The following is a 21,735-nucleotide window of genomic DNA, read 5'->3' as shown; positions in this document are numbered from 1 at the left end:
GGCAATGAATTTTGGAAGCATAGGGAATGCTGAGGGGGTAAAGGCAGTGAATTTGGGAAGCATAGGGAATACTGAGGGGGTACGGGCAGTGAGTTTGGGAAGCATGAGGAATGCTGAGGGGGTAAGGGCAGTGACTTTGGGAAGCATAGGGAATGGTAAGCATGTAAGGGCAGTGAGTTCGAGAAGCATAGGGAATGCTGAGGGTGTAAGGGCAGTGAGTTTTGGAAGCATAGGGAATACTGAGGGGGTAAGGGCAGTGAGTTTGGGAAGCATGAGGAATGCTGAGGGGGTAAGGGCAGTGACTTTGGGAAGCATGGGGAATGGTAAGAGAATTCAATTCTACTTGTCCTTTGGGTCCACAGGAACTGTTGGAATTGGGAAGAAAAGTCCCAGCAACCAACGTTTCCCAAAGACATCCTGAAGATTAACTCCCCATGGAGTGCAACGTACTGCAGGCATCCCTTTCTTCAGATGGTACCAGGTACGACCTCGAGCCACCAGGAGGATCTGTTGGCAGCAGAACCCAGCGCAGGTGAGTCCGATCCCCAACCAGATGTACAACATCAACACGAGGAACAGCTGAAATGACGGGATCATACTGAAGAAGAAGTGGAAGAAGGAGAGGGGCAGGAGAGTGAGGAAGGTGAGGGGATTCTCGAAGGAGAGATGATATTCCACACTCAGGTATGCTACACCTACCACCAAGGAATAGAGACAGACGATTGAGGTGTACCAGCCAAACATCAGGAAATAACGCATGTTCCTGTTCCCAATGCAGTTGGCAGTGAAGAAGCAATGATGGTCCCTCCGCAGGATGACTTTGCTACACAACTTACAGAAGTGGCTGCCCGGCTGCAGGAGTTCACCCCCATCGAGGCTGCTGGTGGACTGAAGGCTCTCTGATGGATACCACAGGATCAAGAAGTAGTTTCCCAAAACATTTGCTGAGATATAGAGAAAGAAAATGAAGTGGCATCCATAGTAAGACCATGGGCGCCTGAAGTCATCAGCAAAGATTGTGGGAATGAAGACAAAACTCTGAAGGATCATTGTGGTGATGGAAACTCCAAGAAAATATGAGGGAGCTATCATGTTCAAGATTCTCAGCTTCAGCATCCTGGAACATTCCTTCCTGCAAAAGCAAACAATTATAACAATTATTCCCACCTAGTGAGGGGACACAGCAGTGGGTTAAAAATTAGATCAACGCAGTTTCTAGACCGTTACTGGAAGCCTTTACTGTCAGGAAAGGATGAGATAGGCTCAGTCAGTGCAGACTTTCCAGTTCTTGAGGCTTTAGATAAAGGACCTACAGAAGTCTATAGAACTGTTCTGAAGAAGGGTCACTGTTCCCAAAATGTTAAATCTGCATTCTCTCCACAGATGCTGACAGACCTGCTGAACTTTTCCAGCAGTTCCTGATTGTATCCCTGCTTTTATGTTCCATTCCCCTTGCAACAAACAACAAGATTCCATTTGCCTTCCAAATCACTGGCTGTAACTGCAAACTAACTTTCTGTAATTCATGTACCCGGACATCTTGATCACATTGTACCTCAGAGTTCCACAAACTGTCTCCATTTTGTCTCATCCCACCTGGAAAATTTTTTGGTAAACAAGTCCCACTACTCCACAGGTCATCACAAAAGTATTAAAGATTTAGTAAAATTGCTCAAAGTTCCCTATTTTCCTGCATGATTTAACTCAGGCTAACAGATTTCTTCACTTAACAACACTATTTATTGCAAATAAATTAGTTCTAACCACAGGCAAATAAACTGTGAATTATTGATATTTAGCTCACTAAACTCCATCCTTTCTTAATCCCCTAAACACATGTAAATGGACAGACAAAAAAAACAAATATTTTGAGCAGAGAAGGGAATACTAGAACATAGAACATTACAGCACAGTACAGGCCCTTCGGCCCTCGATGAACTGAGGGAACACAGCTCATTAGCACCAGACCACAGGATTCAGTGGCATTCCCTTTTGCTTCTTTTGAGTCCTTCTGTTTTCTGATCATCTTCCATCCAAATCCCCTCATTTCCTAACTGAAGATACAGGCTGTTGGTCCCTCAGTCATTGCTAGAGACAGTAGCTTATTAGAAAATGGTGAGTGATAATCGGGAGAAGTTACAATTTTTTGTTATTTCTCTGCAAGGAAGGAGCATTTTTTAAGTCTGGAGGCCGACATCTCCATATATTGTTTGATTACATGTAGTCCACCTGCCCAGGAGTCAATCAGAGATTGGAGCGAAGGCCTTATGAGGAAAGGCTGAGGGACTTGGGTCTGCTCTCACTGGGGAGAAAGAGGCCACGAGGGGATTTAATACAGACATACAAGATGATCAGAGGATTAGATAGGGTGGACAGTGAGAGTCTTTTTCCGAGGATGATGACATCAGCTTGTACAAGGGGGTATAGCTACAAATTGAGGGGTGATAGATTTAAGACAGATGTCAGAGGCAGGTTCTTTACTCAGAGAGTGGTAAGGGTGTGGAATGCCCTGCCTGCCAATGTAGTTAACTCAGCCACATTAGGAGCATTTAAACAGCCCTTGGATAAGCATATGGATAATGATGGGATAGTGTAGGGGGAGGGGCTTAGATTAGTTCACAGGTCGGTGCAACATCGAGGGCGGAAGGGCCTGTTCTGCGCTGTATTGTTCTATGTTCTATAATCCTTGCCTCCTGCTTGGAAAACTAATCAACAGGCTGCCCGGAATACACACTGATGAGTCTAGAAATCCTCCCATGCAAAGCAACAGTGTCAAAACAACTCACAATGAGTTTAAAATTACAACATCTCCTTCTGAAGTCCTTGGTTTAAAGCAGAGTTCCTTTTGCATTTTGATTCACCTTTCAAAATTACAGAAAAATAAAAAGGTGACATCTTTCCAATTTAAATAGTATGTTGCTTTGCTTTTCTTCCTACCAAAGTGGACAAGTTCTTACTTTGGTGCATTATATACATTTGACGAAATTTGCCAACTCATTTAAACTATCTGTAGCTATTTGTCATGTCCTTATTTCCTCTTCATAACTAACTGTCCTTCCTTTTTGGGTGGCATCTCCAAAATTAGCAAACATACAGTCAATCTTTTAATCTAAGTAAATGATATAGTTTATAAATAATTGAGGACTCAACAAAAGCTGTTTAGTGCTCCTAAGACGCTGCTTGGCCTGCTGTGTTCATCCAGCTCCATACTATGTTATCTGGAAATCATCGAATATGAGTTCCGTGATTGGGGCTGTTAACCAGGTCCAATCTGGGAGAGATAATGGGAACTGCAGATGCTGGAGATTCCAAGACAACAAAATGTGAGGCTGGATGAACACAGCAGGCCAAGCAGCATCTCAGGAGCACAAAAGCTGACGTTTCGGGCCTAGACCCTTCATCAGAGAGGGGGATGGGGGGAGGGAACTGGAATAAATAGGGAGAGAGGGGGAGGCGGACCGAAGATGGAGAGTAAAGAAGATAGGTGGAGAGGGTGTAGGTGGGGAGGTAGGGAGGGGATAGGTCAGTTCAGGGAAGACGGACAGGTCAAGGAGGTGGGATGAGGTTAGTAGGTAGCTGGGGGTGCGGCTTGGGGTGGGAGGAAGGGATGGGTGAGAGGAAGAACCGGTTAGGGAGGCAGAGACAGGTTGGACTGGTTTTGGGATGCAGTGGGTGGGGGGGAAGAGCTGGGCTGGTTGTGTGGTGCAGTGGGGGGAGGGGATGGACTGGGCTGGTTTAGGGATGCAGTGGGGGAAGGGGAGATTTTGAAACTGGTGAAGTCCACATTGAAACCATATGGCTGCAGGGTTCCCAGGCGGAATATGAGTTGCTGTTCCTGCAACCTTCGGGTGGCATCATTGTGGCAGTGCAGGAGGCCCATGATGGACATGTCATCTAGAGAATGGGAGGGGGAGTGGAAATGGTTTGCGACTGGGAGGTGCAGTTGTTTGTTGCGAACTGAGCGGAGGTGTTCTGCAAAGCGGTCCCCAAGCCTCCGCTTGGTTTCCCCAATGTAGAGAAAGCCGCACCGGGCACAGTGGATGCAGTATACCACATTGGCAGATGTGCAGGTGAACCTCTGCTTAATGTGGAATGTCATCTTGGGGCCTGGGATGGGGGTGAGGGAGGAGGTGTGGGGACAAGTGTAGCATTTCCTGCGGTTGCAGGGGAAGGTGCCGGGTGTGGTGGGGTTGGAGGGCAGTGTGGAGCGAACAAGGGAGTCACGGAGAGAGTGGTCTCTCCGGAAAGCATACAGGGGTGGGGATGGAAAAATGTCTTGGGTGGTGGGGTCGGATTGTAAATGGCGGAAGTGTCGGAGGATGATGCGTTGTATCCGGAGGTTGGTAGGGTGGTGTGTGAGAACGAGGGGGATCCTCTTGGGGCGGTTGTGGCGGGGGCGGGGTGTGAGGGATGTGTCGCGGGAAATGCGGGAGACGCGGTCAAGGGCGTTCTCAATCACCGTGGGGGGAAAGTTGCGGTCCTTAAAGAACTTGGACATCTGGGATGTGCGGGAGTGGAATGTCTTATCGTGGGAGCAGATGCGGCGGAGGCGGAGGAATTGGGAATAGGGGATGGAATTTTTGCAGGAGGGTGGGTGGGAGGAGGTGTATTCTAGGTAGCTGTGGGAGTCGGTGGGCTTGAAATGGACATCAGTTACAAGCTGGTTGCCTGAGATGGAGACTGAGAGGTCCAGGAAGGTGAGGGATGTGCTGGAGATGGCCCAGGTGAACTGAAGGTTGGGGTGGAAGGTGTTGGTGAAGTGGATGAACTGTTCGAGCTCCTCTGGGGAGCAAGAGGCGGCGCCGATGCAGTCATCAATGTACCGGAGGAAGAGGTGGGGTTTGGGGCCTGTGTAGGTGCGGAAGATGGACTGTTCCACGTAACCTACAAAGAGGCCCTGGCTGACAGATAAGTACAGGAGTGTGGGACATCCTGTTCACTCTCAGTGCTTCTCCAAGTGAGTTGGATCAGTGTGAATAATTCTCCACATGTATATAAAGGGTGACTTGGTAACAGGATACCACACTCTGTGGAACTACTGGAGTGCAGTGGAGGCCGGGACATTGGATGCCTTCAAGGCAGAGATCGACAAATTCTTGATCTCACAAGGAATCAAGGGCTACGGGGAGAGTGCAGGGAAGTGGTGTTGAAATGCCCATCAGCCATGATTTAAATGGTGGAGTGAACTTGGTAGGCCGAATGGCCTTACTTCCACTCCTATGTCTTATGCTCTTATGCTCTTATTTCAGTGGCAATGAAAGAAAAGCATGCTCCTGAAGAAATTTGCTCACAACAGTTGTCTTTGAGTTGAAATAAACATTTCTGGCATCATGTCATTATTTGGGAAGCTTGCCTCATTCAATCCTGCAGAAGACTGGGCCCAGAATGTGGAAAGAATGCTTTACTGTTTCAGGGCAAATAACATTTGGGCAGATGAAAAGCAATGAGTCATTCTCCTGGCGGTTTGTGGACCTGCAGCTTTTTCGCTTATTAAGAGCCTAATTTTCACTGAAGCACCAGATACTAAAACCTTTCAAGAGGTGATGGATTTCATTAAGGAATATTATGACCCCATGCCTCCTCTTATTCTGACATACTATCAATTTAACTCAGCAATTCGAGAACCAGGGGAATCTGTATTGGGCTTTTTGACTGGGTTAAGGTGACTGGCAGAAGGATGCAACTTTAATTGAACCCTTAATGAGATGCTGAGAGACTATTTGGTTAGTGGGATCAATGACATAACCTTGCAAAAGCACCTACAGCTGAAGCCCAACTGGAGTTCAGACAGGCACTACAACTAGCTTTGTCATTGGAAAATGTGGCAGGTGAAACATATGAGTTGCAGGGTATTCTGAAGTGGACACCCTTGTCGGTCTGACTGAGCTTGGGGAATATTATAAAGACGGAGATTGAGGGGGGATCTGATTGAGGTCTACAAAATCATGAGGGGTTCTAGACAGGGTGGATAGCAAGAAGCTTTTTCCCAGAGTGGGGGACTCAATTACTCGGGGTCATGAGTTCAAAGTGAGAGGAGGAAAGTTTATGGGAGATATGTGTGGAAAGTTCTTTACACAGAGGGTGGTGGGTGCCTGGAACGTGTTGCCAGTGGAGGTGGTAGACGCAGACACGTTAGCATCTTTTAAGATATATTTGGACAGGTACATGGATGGGCAGGGAGCAAATGGATGTAGACCCTTAGAAAATAGATGACAGGTTAGACAGAGGATCTCGATCGGCGCAGGCTTGGAGGGCCAAAGGGCCTGTTCCTGTGCTGTAATTTTCTTTGTTTGTTTATCACATGAGTGAAGCCAAGGCTTGGCCAAAAGGTTAAAATTTTATTCAGGGTCTGGGCTGACAAGCCATTGTTGTTGCAGTCGTATGCAGACTCGAGAAAGCAAAATAGTCCCACTGGACCTAAATTAAGTAAGAGAACTCATAGGCTGGTACTGAGAAGACTGCATACCCTGGAAAGTCCACTTATGTCCCATTTTGAACAATTAAATTGCTTAAGCGACATCCAAATCACAACTGATCTAAATAAACATCCAGTTAAATGGTCAGATATATTAGGAACTGCAGATGCGGAGAATCTGAGATAACAAGGTGTACAGCTTGGATGAACACAGCAGGCCAAGCAGCATCAGAGCAGCAGGAAAGCTGACGTTTCCGGCCTAGACCCTTCTTCAGGGTCTTTTTTCTGAAGAAGGGTCTCAGCCTCTAATGCTGCTTGGCCTGCTGTGTTCATCCAGCTCTGCACCTTGTTGTCTCAGTTAAGTGGCCACCTGGTTCTAATGGAGATCAATAGCAGTGTGGACCTTCTTGTGATTGCAGAACCAGTCTTTAACAAAATTCACTCTGGACTCCAACCCTTAAGAACCTATTACCAGGAAACCAGAATATGAGAAGCAGCTGGTTCAGTTAAGACTGATATTGGTAAAAGATTAGGGCCCAAACATGCTGGGGCGAAATTGGTTGAGGAAGATTCACCTAGATTGGCTGAACATTTGTGGATTAGAAAATGCCTGAGTGAAGTCATTAATTAAATACTCAGGACTATCAAAGGATAGGCTGCCTTGCATGTTGACCAAGAAGCAATTCCATGATTCTGCAAGGCCTGCACAGTACTGTTTGCCTCACGGACATAGTAGAGGTGGAAATCAGGAGGCTGGAAAGCAAAGAAAGCATCAAACCAGTCCAGCTTGTGGAATGGGCAGCACCGGTTGCATGACTTGTGGAGCCTAATGGGTTGGTTCGCCTTTGTGGGGATTTCAAACAAACGGTAAACCACTTTTTGCATCTAGATAATTATTCAATACCCGACAGATAGGAATTGTATGTAAAGCTGGCAGAGGAGCAGTCCTTCCTGAAGCTGAACATAAGCCATGCGTATTTGCAATTGCAGTTAGATAAGGATTCCCAGAAATATTCTACAATTAGTACTCATACAGATTTGTACAAATAAATGACTCTGCCATTTGGAGTATCATAAGCCTGTACCATTTTTCACAGATGATGGAGAACATTTAACAAGGCCTACCCGAGGATGATGTGCTAACAACAGGGAAGACCAGTAAGGAGCACTTAGAAAACTTGGATATAGTCCTTTGATGTTTCTCCGAGGTGGTTGTACATCTTAGATGGGAAAATGTGTTTTCTGGGCACCCCAAGTGACCCATTTGGGCATCAGAGTCAACAAGACCATGTTGCATCTGTTGGAAGGTAAAGTGAAGGCAGTTAAAGGTGCTCCACTCCCACATCTGTACTGGAGCTTAGAGATAATGGGAACTGCAGATGCTGGAGAATCCAAGATAACAAAGTGTGGAGCTGGATGAACACAGCAGACCAAGCAGCATCTCAGGAGCACAAAAGCTGACGTTTCGGGCCTAGACCCATATAGGTCTTTGTGCATTATTATGGAAACTTCATACACAACCTGGCCTCCATCTCTGCATCAACTCTGTAAAAAGGGTCAGGCTTGGAAACAGTCTGGATGAAGGGACTGGGGGCATTTTGGCGAAGTTTGCCGATGATATGAAGATAGGTGGACAGGCAGGTAGTACTGAGGAGGTGGGGAAGCTGCAGAAAGATTTAAACAGTTTAGGAGAGTGGTCCAGGAAATGGCTGATGAAGTTCAATGTGAGTAAATGTGAGTTTTGCACTTTGGAAAAAAGAATACAGGCTTGAACTATTTTCTAAACGGTGAGAAAATTCGTAAATCAGAAGTACAAAGGGATCTGGGAGTGTTGGTCAAGCATTCTCTAAAAGCGAATGTAATGTTGTCGTTTATCTCAAGAGGGTTGGAATATGAAAGCAGCGATGTGCTTCTGAGGCTTTATAAAGCTCTAGTTAGGCCCCATTTAGAATACTGTGTCCAATTTTGGGCCCCACACCTCAGGAAGGACATACTAGCCCTGGAGCATGTCCAGTGGAGATTCACACGGATGATCCCTGGAATGGTAGGTTTAACATATGATGAACGGCTAAGGATCCTGGGATTGTACTCATTAGAGTTTAGAAGGTTAGAACATAGAACATAGAACAGTACAGCACAGAACAGGCCCTTCAGCCCACAATGTTGTGCCGACCATTGATCCTCATGGATGCACCCTCAAATTTCTGTGACCATATGCATGTCCAGCAGTCTCTTAAATGACCCCAATGACCTTGCTTCCACAACTGCTGCCGGCAACGCATTCCATGCTCTCACAACTCTCTGCGTAAAGAACCTGCCTCTGACATCCCCTCTATACTTTCCACCAACCAGCTTAAAACTATGACCCCTCGTGCTAGCCATTTCTGCCCTGGGAAATAGTCTCTGGCTATCGACTCTATCTATGCCTCTCATTATCTTGTATACCTCAATTAGGTCCCCTCTCCTCCTCCTTTTCTCCAATGAAAAGAGACCGAGCTCAGTCAACCTCTCTTCATAAGATAAGCCCTCCAGTCCAGGCAGCATCCTGGTAAACCTCCTCTGAACCCTCTCCAAAGCATCCACATCTTTCCTATAATAGGGCGCCCAGAACTGGACGCAGTATTCCAAGTGCGGTCTAACCAAAGTTTTATAGAGCTGCAACAAGATCTCACGACTCTTAAACTCAATCCCCCTGTTAATGAAAGCCAAAACACCATATGCTTTCTTAACAACCCTGTCCACTTGGGTGGCCATTTTAAGGGATCTATGTATCTGCACACCAAGATCCCTCTGTTCCTCCACGCTGCCAAGAATCCTATCCTTAATCCTGTACTCAGTTTTCAAATTCGACCTTCCAAAATGCATCACCTCGCATTTATCCAGGTTGAACTCCATCTGCCACCTCTCAGCCCATCTCTGCATCCTGTCAATGTCCCGCTGCAGCCTACAACAGCCCTCTACACTGTCAACGACACCTCCGACCTTTGTGTCGTCTGCAAACTTGCTGACCCATCCTTCAATTCCCTCGTCCAAGTCATTAATAAAAATTACAAACAGTAGAGGCCCAAGGACAGAGCCCTGTGGAACCCCACTCACCACTGACTTCCAGGCAGAATATTTTCCTTCTACTACCACTCGCTGTCTTCTGTTGGCCAGCCAATTCTGTATCCAAGCAGCTAAGTTCCCCTGTATCCCATTCCTCCTGACCTTCTGAATGAGCCTTCCATGGGGAACCTTATCAAATGCCTTACTGAAGTCCATATACACCACATCCACAGCTTGACCCTCATCAACCTTACTAGTCACATCCTCAAAAAACTCAATAAGGTTTGTAAGGCATGACCTACCCCTCACAAAGCCGTGTTGACTGTATTTGATCAAGCCATGCTCTTCCAGATGGTCATAAATCTTATCCCTCAGAATCCTTTCTAACACCTTGCAGACGACAGACGTGAGACTTACCGGTCTATAATTGCCGGGGATTTCCCTATTTCCTTTCTTGAAGAGAGGAATTACATTTGCCTCTCTCCAGTCCTCAGGTACGACTCCAGTGGAGAGCGAGGATGCAAAGATCTTCGCAAGTGGCGAAGCAATTGCATTTCTCGCTTCCCAAAGCAGCCGAGGACAAATCTGATCCGGGCCTGGCGACTTGTCAATCTTAATGTTTGACAAAATTTTCAGTACATCAGCTTCCTCTATCTCTATCCGTTCCAGCATGCACACCTGCTCTTCAAAGGTTTCATTCACTACACAGGTCGTTTCTTTCGTAAAGACAGAAGCAAAAAACTCATTTAGGGCTTCCCCTACCTCCTCAGGCTCCACACACAAGTTCCCTATGCTATCCCTGATCGGCCCTACTCTTTCTTTGACCATTCTCTTATTCCTCACGTAAGTGTAAAATGCCTTTGTGTTTTCCCGGATTCCTTCTGCCAAGCCTTTCTCGTGCCCCCTCCTGGCTCTCCTCAGACCATTTTTGAGCTCCTTCCTTGCCTGCATGTAATCCTCTCTAGCTGAACTTGACCCTAGCTTCCTCCACCTTATGTAAGCTACCTTCTTCCTTTTCACTAGAAGCTCCACCGCTCTCGTCATCCAAGGTTCCTTTATCTTACCCCGTCTTGCCTGTCTCAGAGGGACATATTTACTCATCACTCCCAACAACTGTTCCTTAAACAATCTCCACATGTCTATAGTTCCCTTACCATGGAACAACTGCTCCCAGTCCATGCTTCCTAACTCGTGTCTAATCGCATCATAGTTTCCTCTTCCCCAATTAAATATCCTCCCATTCTGCCTAATCCTCTCCTTCTCCATAGCTATGTAGAATGAGAGAGTGTTATGGTCACTATCACCAAAATGCTCTCCCACCACAAGATCTGATACCTGCCCCGGCTCGTTTCCGAGCACCAAGTCTAGAATGGCCTCTCCCCTCGTCGGCCTGTCAACGTACTGCGTTAGGAAACCCTCCTGAACACACCTTACAAAAACAGCTCCATTCAAATCTTCTGCTCGAAGGAGGTTCCAATCAATATTAGGAAAGTTAAAGTCACCCATTACAACAACCCTACTGCGTCCACACTTTTCCAAAATCTGTCGACCTATGCTTTCTACAATCTCCCTGCTGCTATTGGGGGGCCTGTAGTAAACCCCTAACGAGGTGACTACTCCCTTGCTGTTCCTAATTTCCACCCATACTGACTCAGTAGGCAGATCTTCCTCGACAATGGAAGCTTCTGTAGCTGTGATACCCTCTCTGATTAGTAGTGCTACACCCCCTCCTCTTTTTCCCCCCTCCCTATTCTTTTTAAATGTTCTAAACCCTGGAATATCCAGCAACCATTCCAGCCCAAGGTTGATGGGAGATCTAATAGAAACTTACAAGATAATATATGGCTTAGAAGGGGTGGACGTTAGGAAGTTGTTTCCGTTAGGCAGGGAGACTAGGACCCGTGGGCACTGCCTTAAAATTAGAGGGGGTAAATTTAAAACTGAAAGGAGATGACATTTCTTCAGCCAGAATGTGGTGGGCTTGTGGAATTCATTGCCACGGAGTGTAGTGGAGGCTGGGACGTTGGATGCCTTCAAGGCAGAGATCGACAAATTCTTGATCTCACAAGGAATCAAGGGCTACGGGGAGAGTGCAGGGAAGTGGAGTTGAAATGCCAGCTATGATTTAAATGGCAGAGTGGACTTGGTGGGCCGAATGGCCTTACTTCCACTCCTATGTCTTATGGTCTTATGGTCTTGTGGGCAAGCCCTCGCTTTCAGGGAACTGAAGAAACAACTACGATCCTCTCAGATGTTAACACATTATGATTCCAAGAGACATCTGGTATTGACATGCAAAGCCTGTCTGTATGGTATCAGGGTCATATGTGCCCCAATGGAGAGGAACACCCAATAGTGTATTCATTCAGGACTTTGATTAATGCAGAATATAAATACACATAGATCGAGAAGGTCATATCTGGAGCCAGGAAGTTCGAACAGTACCTTAATGGACATAGAGGACGAGGCAGTGCTGTCCATAGTTTTCAGAGTGAATTCAGCAGTGGTCTCTAATACTAAGTGTGTATAATTACAAGTTGGAACACTTGGGTGTCCGAGTAGCAAATGTGGATGCATTGAGCTGCTTCCCACAGGCAGATACACCACTAGAAGAGTCTGTAATGGTTTCAGATTTTCTGGACACGATTCTAATCACAGCTGACAATATCAAGGCTTTGTACATAGAAGGTTCTGGTCCTGGCAAAACTGAAACAGCTGTTGATGGTGGAAACAAAAGGCCCATCACAACGAGAATTGAAATCCTTTTGGACTCAAAGACCAGATTGCAGCAGAGGATGGCATATTATTTATGGGGACACAAGAGTGATTGTCCAGAGCAAAGGTTGCAGCCAGATATGGGCTGAACTCTACCAGGGCCATCCACGGGTTTCCAAAATGAGGATGTTCGCAAGAGATCATGTCTAGTGGCCAGGACTGGATGGGGCAGTGCCCAGAGTGCCAACAAGGACAAAAATTACCACTAGCAGAACTCCCACATTCACAAGAATGGCAAATAAACTTTGTAACCAGTTACATGTTGACTATGCAGGCCCTTTCATGGCCTCAATGTTCTTCGTCTTTGTGGATACCCACTCAAAGTGACTGGACATGCAAAGATCCCATTCATCAAACATGGGGATCATGGTAGAAAAACTATGCACATCTTTTGCAATAAGCAGACTCCCAAAGTGTTGGTCACAGATAATGGGCCATTGCTTATCAACAAGTCAAATGATATTCTACAAATTAAGACAGCTCAATACCAATAATCACCCAATAGTCTGGCAGAGAGAGCAGCCAAAACTTTGAAGTTAGGCTTAAAGAAACAGCCTATAGCTTTACTTGATACCAAACTGTCAACTGTCTTGGTTCCATTTGTATTATGAGACTACCACTCATACAACTACATACCAAGTTAAATCTGATCTTCCCGGAACCCGGAGAGAAGGTGAAATGATATCAAGAATGCCAAGGCCAGACACAAGACTCCGCTAAATGAGAGAGTTTTGTTCAGAGGACAAAGTTTGGTATAGGACCAATGGAAAAAGTTCTGAGTGGGTAAGAGACATGGCTGATGTAAATTCAAATCCAATGATGTATTAAATTCAGGTAGGTGCAACTGTCCTGAACAAGCTCATGGACCATATGAAAGGTATAAACTCACAGTGCAGGGGAAAAATGTACCTGGCTCTTGAACAGCTTTTCTGACTGTTCTGGAACGCATGCATTCTCCCTCTCTAGCAAGCATTGAAGGTACCTCAGAATTTGAGGTGGACATGGCTGGAGATTTAATAGAGACGTACAAGATGATCAGAGGATTAGATAGGGTGAACAGTGAGAGTCTTTTTCCGAGGATGATGACTTCAGCTTGTACAAGGGGGCATAGCTACAAATTGAGGGGTGATAGATTTAAGACAGATGTCAGAGGCAGGTTCTTTACTCAGAGAGTGGTAAGGGCATGGAACACCCTGCCTGTCAATGTAGTGAACTCAGCTACATTAGGGGCATTTCAACAGTCCTTGGATAAACATATGGCTAATGATGGGATAGTGTAGGGGGAGGGGCTTAGATTAGTTCACAGGTCAGCGCAACATCGAGGGCCGAAGGGCCTGTTCTGCACTGTATTGTTCTATGTTCTATGTTCTGTGTCACTGTTTCAATGCCTTTGCCACCTGAAGGAGAGAATGAATTTCTTCTGAGACGCTCTGGGTGCAAGAGGCAAGCTACTGTGCATTACTGCTCATCTCACAGAGTTGGAGGAATGTGACCCAGTGTTAAAACACCCCAGGAGGAACTGTTTAAAATGAAAGAACTGGCCTCAGTCCTCAGACTCAAAGGGGGAAGGATTAATGGTTATAATAATGTCAGCCAGGTAGACCTCATAGAACATGAGCTCCCTGAATGGACCAGATTAACAGATCCAATCAGGGATCCCTGACTGACAGATATAAACCAAAGTGTCAGGGTTTCTGTTAGCTCTGAGGGAGCTGGATCAGTGTCAAGGACTCTCCATGTGTAAATAAAGGGGGACTTGGTGATGGGATACCAGCCCCAAGGAGCTATTTCAATGATCAAGGTTAGTACCTTGTTCCTTTTTTTCCCCTATATCCTTTGATCCCTTTGGTCCTAGAAACTATTTCTAAATCTTCGTTGAAAGTCTTCAATATCTTGGCCTCTTAGTTTCTTGTAGCAGAAAATCCCACAGGTTCACCAAAGTCTGAGTGAAGAACTGTCTCCTTATGAACAAAAACAGAAGTTGCTGGAAAAGCTGAGCAGGTCTTCCAGCATCTGTGAAGAAGGTTAACATTTGGGGTCCACTGACTCTTTCTCAGGAATGTCTCCTCATCTCAGTCCTCAACAGTTTACCCAATATCCTTAGATTGCGACTCCTGATTCTGTTCTCCCCCGTCATTGGGAACATTCTTCCTGCATATACCATATCTGATCCTGTTAAAATTTTATAGGTTTCTGTGAGAACCCAACTCATTCTTCTAAACCATAGTGAATATATTCCTAAACAATCTGTCTCTTCCCATACATCTGTCTCGCCAATCCAGGAAACAGTTTTGGCAAATCTTCACTGCACTCCTTCAATGCCCAGAATATCCTTTCTCAGGTAAGGAGATCGAAACTACACACACTACTCCAGATGTGGTCTTACAATGTTCTGTATAGTTGCAGCAGGATACAACAGCTCCTGTACTCAAATCTTCTCACTATGACAGCCGACATACCATGTTCCCTCTTCACTGTCTGTTGCATCTGCATATTTACGTTCAGTGGCTGATGTATGAGGACACCCAGGCCTCACTTTGGACAAGCATATGGATGTACATGGAATAGTGTAGGTTAGATGAGCTTCAGATCGGTATGACAGGTCGGCACAACATCGAGGGCCGAAGGGCCTGTACTGTGCTGTAATGTTCTATGTTCATTGCACCCCCTTCTTTCTCAATCTGTCTCCATTTAGATAATAAATCGCCTGCCTGTTTTTACTCCCAAAGTGAATGACCTTACAGTTATCCATGTCTTACTGCATCTGTCATACATTTGCCTACTGAATCAGCTTGTTCAATTCATGTTGCAACACGATGGCTCACTGCTGCCTCACAGCACCAGGGCCCCGGGTTTGATTTCACCCTTGGGCGACTATCTGCGTGAAGTTTGTGCAATCTCCCCGTCTGCGTGGGTTTCCTGCGGGTGCTCCGGTTTCCTCCCACAGTCCAAAGATGTCTGGGCTAGGTGGGTTGGTCATGCTAAATTGCCCGTAGTGCTCAAGGGTGTGTAGATTAGGTGGGTTATAGGGGGATGCTGTGAGGGTCGATCTGGACTTGTTGGGCTAAAAGGCCTGTTTCCACACCGTAGGGAGTCTATGAATCTCTGCATCCTCCTCACATCTCACCCTCCCACCCAGCTTTTTCTTATCTACTAACTTGGAGATATGACATGTAGTTTCCTAAATAATTATGTACAAATTATGAATAGCTGGGGTCCTAGACTGTCATTTGGGGGGAAAAAAAAGCCATTTTTAAAATTCATTCAAGGCACAAGGGTATTGCTGTGACCAGGTCAGCATTTATCACCTATCCTTATTTGCCCAGAGAGCAGTTAACAGGCAACTTGGAGTCTGGAATCACATGTAGACCAGGTAGGAATGGCAGTTTTCTTCCTTAAAGGAAAGTAAGTGAACCAGGTACGGTTTTCTGATAATCAGCAACAGATTCATGGTCATCACTAGATTCTTAATTCCAGAATTTTATTGAATTCAAATTCCACCATCTGCTGTGGCAGGTTTTGGACCCAGGTCCCCAGAATGTTACCTGGGTTTCTGGATTAACAGTCCAGCAATAATGCCACTGGGCCATCTCCTCCCCTGAATTCATGCCTACTCTTTGTTTCTGTCAACCTGTTCTCAACACATTTCAGTATGCTACTCCCAATTCCAAGTGCTTTAATTTTCCATGCTAATCTGTCAGAGTCATACAGCACAGCATAAAAACTGAAAGAACGGCGGATGCTGTAAATCAGGAACACAAACAGAAGTTGCTGGAAAAGCTCAGCAGGTCTGGCAGCATCTGTGAAGAAAAAAACAGAGTTAACATTTTGAGTCTGGTGACCCTTCCTCAGAGCTTATTTCCTTCACAGATGCTGCCAGACCTGCTGAGCTTTTCCAGCAACTTTGTTTTTGTTCGTACAGCACAGAAACAGACTCTTCAATCCAACTTGTCCGTGCTGACCAGACATTCTAATCTGACTTACAAAGAACTACTGCACAGGAACAGGCCCTTCAGCCGTCCAAACCCATACAAAAACATTTTGCTCTTCCATACTATAAATGTCATCACTTACAGGATCTGTATCCCTCTCTTCCCTTCCTATTCATGTATTTGTCCAGGTGGTTCTTGAATCCAAAAGGATGTGGATGCTTTGGAGAGGGTGCAGAGGAGGTTCACCAGGATGTTGCCTGGTATGGAGGGCACTAGCTATGAAGAGAGGTTGAGTAAATTAGGATTATTTACATTAGAAAGACGGAGATTGGGAGGGGGGGGGGGCCTGATTGAGGTCTACAAAATCATAAGGGTATAGACAGGGTGAATAGCAAAAAGCTTTTTCCCAGGGTGCAGAGGGTGGGGGGCACCTGGAACGTGTTGCCGCGGAGGTGGTAGAGGTGGGCCTGATAGCGGCATTTAAGATGTATCTAGACAGATACATAAATGGGCAGGGAGCAGAGGGACACAGATCCTTGGAAAATAGGTTTAGATAGAGGAGCTGGATTGGTGCAGGCTTAGAGGGCTGAAGGGCCTGTTTCTGTGCTGTAATTTCCTTTGTTCTTTGAATGTTGCTAATATGTCTGCTTCCAGCACCTCCTTTGGCAATGTATTCCAAGCACTCACCACCCTTTGTGAGAAAAACGTGCCTTGCACATTTCTTTTAAACTCCACCCCCCCCCCGCCTTGCACCTTGAACCTGTGTCCCCTACTAACTGACCCCTCCACTCTGACAAAAAGCCTTATACTTTGCATTCTATCCATGCCATTCACAATCTTGTAAACTTCTACTACACTTTCCAATCAATATATCTACATATATTGGTCTATGTAAAATTTGTGGTCGTAACTGTGTCAAAAAGTGCTCTGCAGTTCTCTGAAAACCAGAACTTTCTATTTGTCAGATGCTAAGAAAAGCATTCTACAGAATTACAGTGTTTAATCTCACTCGAAAGAGAATCTCTGGGCCTGCATGATCAGAAATGGAGTTCAAAAATACCATCACCAGTTGGTGTGCTGATCAACTAACATCATTCCTTGGGCTGGTCATTTTACAAGAAACATGTTTGGGAATCCCAACCTCCACAAGATAGACAACACACTGGACTCCGAAGAATTTTGTTGCTGCTGCTGGGGTTTCCAGTTCGTCTTCAGTTTCCAAGAGTGATGGGGAGAGGTGTGTCTGCCATCTGGAGGGCACTAACCAGGGAGCCATGATCCAGGCCATCCCTCTATGCCTACTGCATCCAGAGGCCATCCAGTAGAGGAAAACCTGCCCACAGGATTGGGCCTGGATTTGACGTTACTGAAATAAGAGGCAAGATCCCATAGACACGTATCATTCCCTGCCTGATGGCACCACCACCCACGTCTTCCATTCCCCTTTCCCTTTCTGTATCCTGAAGTCATGGTTTCCACCGTGATGCCCTGGTCCACTCCTGTCATTGCCAACAACATCCCTCCCCTCCCTCAACACCATCCAACAACAACAGGAAATGGAACTCCTGCTCTTTACCTCCTCATTCTCCAAAGTGCCAAGCGCTGCTTCAAGGTGAAGTAGCAATTTATTTATGCTTCTTTTAATTCAGAAAACTGTGTGCAGTACTCATGATGTGGTCTCCTCAACACTGGAGAGATCAATAGAGGCCCCTTGGTGGAATACTGTCTTTAATTTTGCAAACGTGACCCTAAGCTTCTGATTGCCTATTATTTTAAATTCTTTATTTTGCTCTCCTCTGACTTCTCAATCTTTAGCCTCCCGTTGTGTTCCAGTGAGGGTCAATGTAAGCTTGAGGAACAGCTCCTCATCTTTCAATGAGGCAAATTACAGCCTCTGGACTCAATGCTGAATTAAACAATTTTAAAATGCAACGTCTCACCCCACTTTATTTCCTTTTATCGTTGATATTTGTTCTACTGTCATTGTTCTCAGACAATAGCAGCCATTCACATCTCCACCCCTCATTATAGAAGCTCCCTGAACTGCTGAGTACAAGTCCATAAAATGTAGGGCCAGAAATAGGCCATTCAGGCCATCAAGACTGCTGTGCCATTCATGCACATTATGACTGATCTCATAATCCTCAAATTCACTTTACTCCCCTTTTTCCATAACCTCCCATCACCTTACTGACTAAAAATCTCTCTCAACCTTGACTGAACTCAATGCCCTAGCCTCAACAGCACTCTCAGGTAAAACATTCCACAGGTTCACAACCCTCTGAGAGTCAAAATTCCTCCCCAGGACATCTTAAATGAGCAATCCCTTATTCTTAGATTCTGCCCTCTGGTCTGAGACTTTCCCCCAAAGGGAACCAACCTCATCGCATCTACCTTTTCAAGTCCAAAGAATCTTATAGTTTTCTCAGTTTTCTGTATTGCAACAAGTACAGACCTAATCTACTGAACTTCCTTGTAAGACAATTCCTCCATACTTGGTATCAACGTTCTCTGGACTGCTTCCAATGCTGTTATATCTTTACTTCTGGCAAGAAATAATTTTAGTAAGACCTCTCTATTTAATACTCCATTCACCTTGAATGCAGTTTTTGTTATCACTGCAGATTTTCAGCAGCTGCAGTATTGGCTTTTATCACGGTTGCTGGAGGTTTTGATGCATCATGTACAACTGTGGGAAAGACCCTGTCCCATTGAGGTTTTCCTACATAACTTTGAATCCTGGTTCTGTATCCTCAGGGGTACAGAGACCCTCCAGCCGTAATGAGATAGCAGTTGAAACCATAGCCATGGAGATCAATGCTGGACTCTCGGGCCAAGGTGCTGGATATGTTTAATTGTTTCACAGAGTGGACGATACCATTCAATTTATCTTCATGTATCACAGCCACAGAACGGCACCCATCACACCCATTTACTGCCAAGTTTACCTTCTTAATCATTGGCTGCCAACAGTCTAGATCAATCAGCCTTCACCGCTCATTCAGTTTCTCACCTCCCCACTAAATACTAACATTGTTACAGGCCACACACCCACAGCTCCCAGTGTACCCACACTATCAAAAATTCAACCATGACAGCCACAGTATCCAATACATTGCTCCACACTCCCTGACTCATGTCCCTCTTTCCTCAAGTGTAGGGGTTTCATAAGGCAGCATGATCCAAAGGGAGAGAGGGACATCTGGCCTGCTCCAATCCCAATGAAAGAGATGCTGTCTGTCACCATGAAAGGACTATTGCCGAGGGCAAGTCCAGGGACAAGGCTAAATTTAATACCCTCATCACATTGTTCCCAATCTTTCTTCTCACATCTATTTCCTCCTTATCCCACATCCTGTCGAACTGAGAAGCTGTTGATGATGGCAGAAAGGCTACCCTCCTTTCATTCCTCCAATGCCACTCCCTCCTCACCGCAACCTCCCTCTCATCCCTTTCCCCATTCAGATTCCCAAGATCTGGAACTTGTCTGTCCAGTGGAGAAAACTGCTAATGAAGACAGTCACTGAATCTCACAGACACTAGGGTGAGTTCAGAGACTGACAATGTGTGTAATGAGAGAAAAGCTGGCATCAGCCTGCAGTGAGGTACAAGGATAGGATAAAGGGACTGAAGGAGGGAGAGAAAGAGAGTGACAGAGAGAACTATAGGCAGATAACTGGAGAGCAGGGCTGTATAGTGAGAATGGTTAACGGTGACTGTGATTAATGATAAATCTTGTTAACAGTGGGTGTGGTTAAAGATTTACAATGAGTGTGGTAAACAGTGGTTAACAGTGAAGGTGATTAATGGTAAACATCCTGAACATGCAATAACGCTGAGCATATCTCTATCTGCCTCTTTGCTGACTCTGTTTCACTCAGTGTTGCTCTTTTGATCGTATATCCTCTACATTCATTTTTTATTTTGTTATTTTCACAAGTTTTATTCTTGCTTTTACTCTGGGTCTCTCTCTATCTCTCATTCTCCTTGTCTCTGTGCCCTTTGTCCATGTAACCCTGTGTGCTCAGCCTGTGCCTGCTCTTGCTGTCTATCTTCTGTCTCTGCCTCTGTCTTCTGCCTTTGTCTCTCTCTGTATGTCCCTCTGTATTACTGTCTGTGTCGCTCGCTGAGTATTTCACCTTGTTTGACCCATGTCTGTCTTTCTCTATGTCTCTAAGCCTCTCTCCCTGGCTCCCTCTCTGTTTTCTTGCAAACTCTCACTATCTCTGATTTTCTATGTCTGTCTGTCTCTCGGTTTCTTCTGTATCCCTCTCTATTTCTCTCTCTGTCTCTCTGACTCTTCATCTTTCCAGGCCCCTTTCTCCCTCTGCCTCTCTGCATGAGGTTGCCTTCATGTGGGCTTCATTTTTGTTTGTGATGACTGCAGTCAGCCTGTCATTTATCAGACTGCTTCTATTGTTCTCTCTCTCTCTCTCTCGTTCTCTCGCTGGCCGTGCTGCAGACAGCAGTCTTTTTGAAGATGATGTGAAGCACTGTGCCTTTCTAAAGAGCTAAGAATAAATACCGGTGGTGATAACGGTGCTGTGAGCTCTCACTGCCCTTCTTGCTGATGGATGTTGTGGATGCAGTACCTGGATCTGAGATGTGCTCGTTATCCTGTGCCCCGATCCGGTGTCTGTGTTTGAACCCTGCAGCTCAGAACCTCCTGCCCTGCGATTGTGTCCTTGCTCCTGGGCCCAGTGTTACGGTGCTCCCCAACTGGCTGTAACCACAAACTGCAACCTCCACAGTTACAGCCTGTGCTTCAGTCACTGTGTGCAAACGAAGCCACAAATCTACTATTCAAACAGATCCCTCCAGTCTCCATTTGGAATGTGATCCTGTCTCTAGTATTACTATTTTTATCATAGAGTGTTGAATCTCATAACCTCCATGGAGTCATCAAATCATACTATGGAGAAGAAGGCCATTTGGCCCATCATGCTATATTATTAAGGTACTATACCTTTAAGACAGCTAGATGACATCACGAGTGTGGCACTGTCATATAAAAAGGTCTCCATCATATTTTCTGTACAGCTAACCCGATAAACAGAGGCTAATGAGATAGGGAATTAAAACAAAATACTGCAGATGCCGAAGATCTGAAATGAATGCAGAAAGTGTTGCAGAAGCTCAGCAGGCCTGGCAGCATCTCTGGACAGAGAAACAGAGTTAACGTTTTAAGTCTGGTCTGTCTCTTCTTTAGAAGAAGTGCCATGGGACTGTCTGTATAGATACTGCTAGATCTGCTGAGTTTCTCCAACATTTTCTGTTTTTACTTCAGCCGTCAGCCAATAACACAATAATGAATATAAGATAATATAGCGATCAGAGATAATGGGAACTGCAGATGCTGGAGAATCCGAGATAACAAAGTGTGGAGCTGGATGAACACAACAGGCCAAGCAGCATCTCAGGAGCACAAAAGCTGATGTTTCAGGCCTAGACCCTTCATCAGAAAAGGGGGATGGGGAGAGGATTCTGAAATAAATAGGGATGGAGGGGTGGGGGGGCAGACCGAAGATGGATAGAGGAGAAGATAGGTGCAGAGGAGAGTATGGGTGG

At 45.6% G+C, this 21,735-nt stretch overlaps 1 protein-coding gene across 1 annotated transcript; it reads right to left on the bottom strand.

Annotated features, from left to right (window-relative positions):
* Positions 1-336: 336 nt before the first annotated feature.
* Positions 337-20,885, bottom strand: zdhhc22 (zinc finger DHHC-type palmitoyltransferase 22). Its single transcript, XM_048538111.1, has 2 exons — positions 20,760-20,885; positions 337-1,132 (listed from the first exon to the last, which is right to left on the bottom strand). Exon 2 carries the CDS (start codon positions 1,114-1,116, stop codon positions 340-342), a length of 777 nt encoding a protein of 258 aa, XP_048394068.1. The 5' UTR covers positions 1,117-1,132; positions 20,760-20,885; the 3' UTR covers positions 337-339.
* Positions 20,886-21,735: the final 850 nt, after the last annotated feature.

This window comes from Stegostoma tigrinum, chromosome 10 (genome assembly GCF_030684315.1).
Source record: "Stegostoma tigrinum isolate sSteTig4 chromosome 10, sSteTig4.hap1, whole genome shotgun sequence".
Taxonomy (NCBI): domain Eukaryota; kingdom Metazoa; phylum Chordata; class Chondrichthyes; order Orectolobiformes; family Stegostomatidae; genus Stegostoma; species Stegostoma tigrinum.
This window is presented reverse-complemented; position numbering and strand designations above follow the sequence as displayed.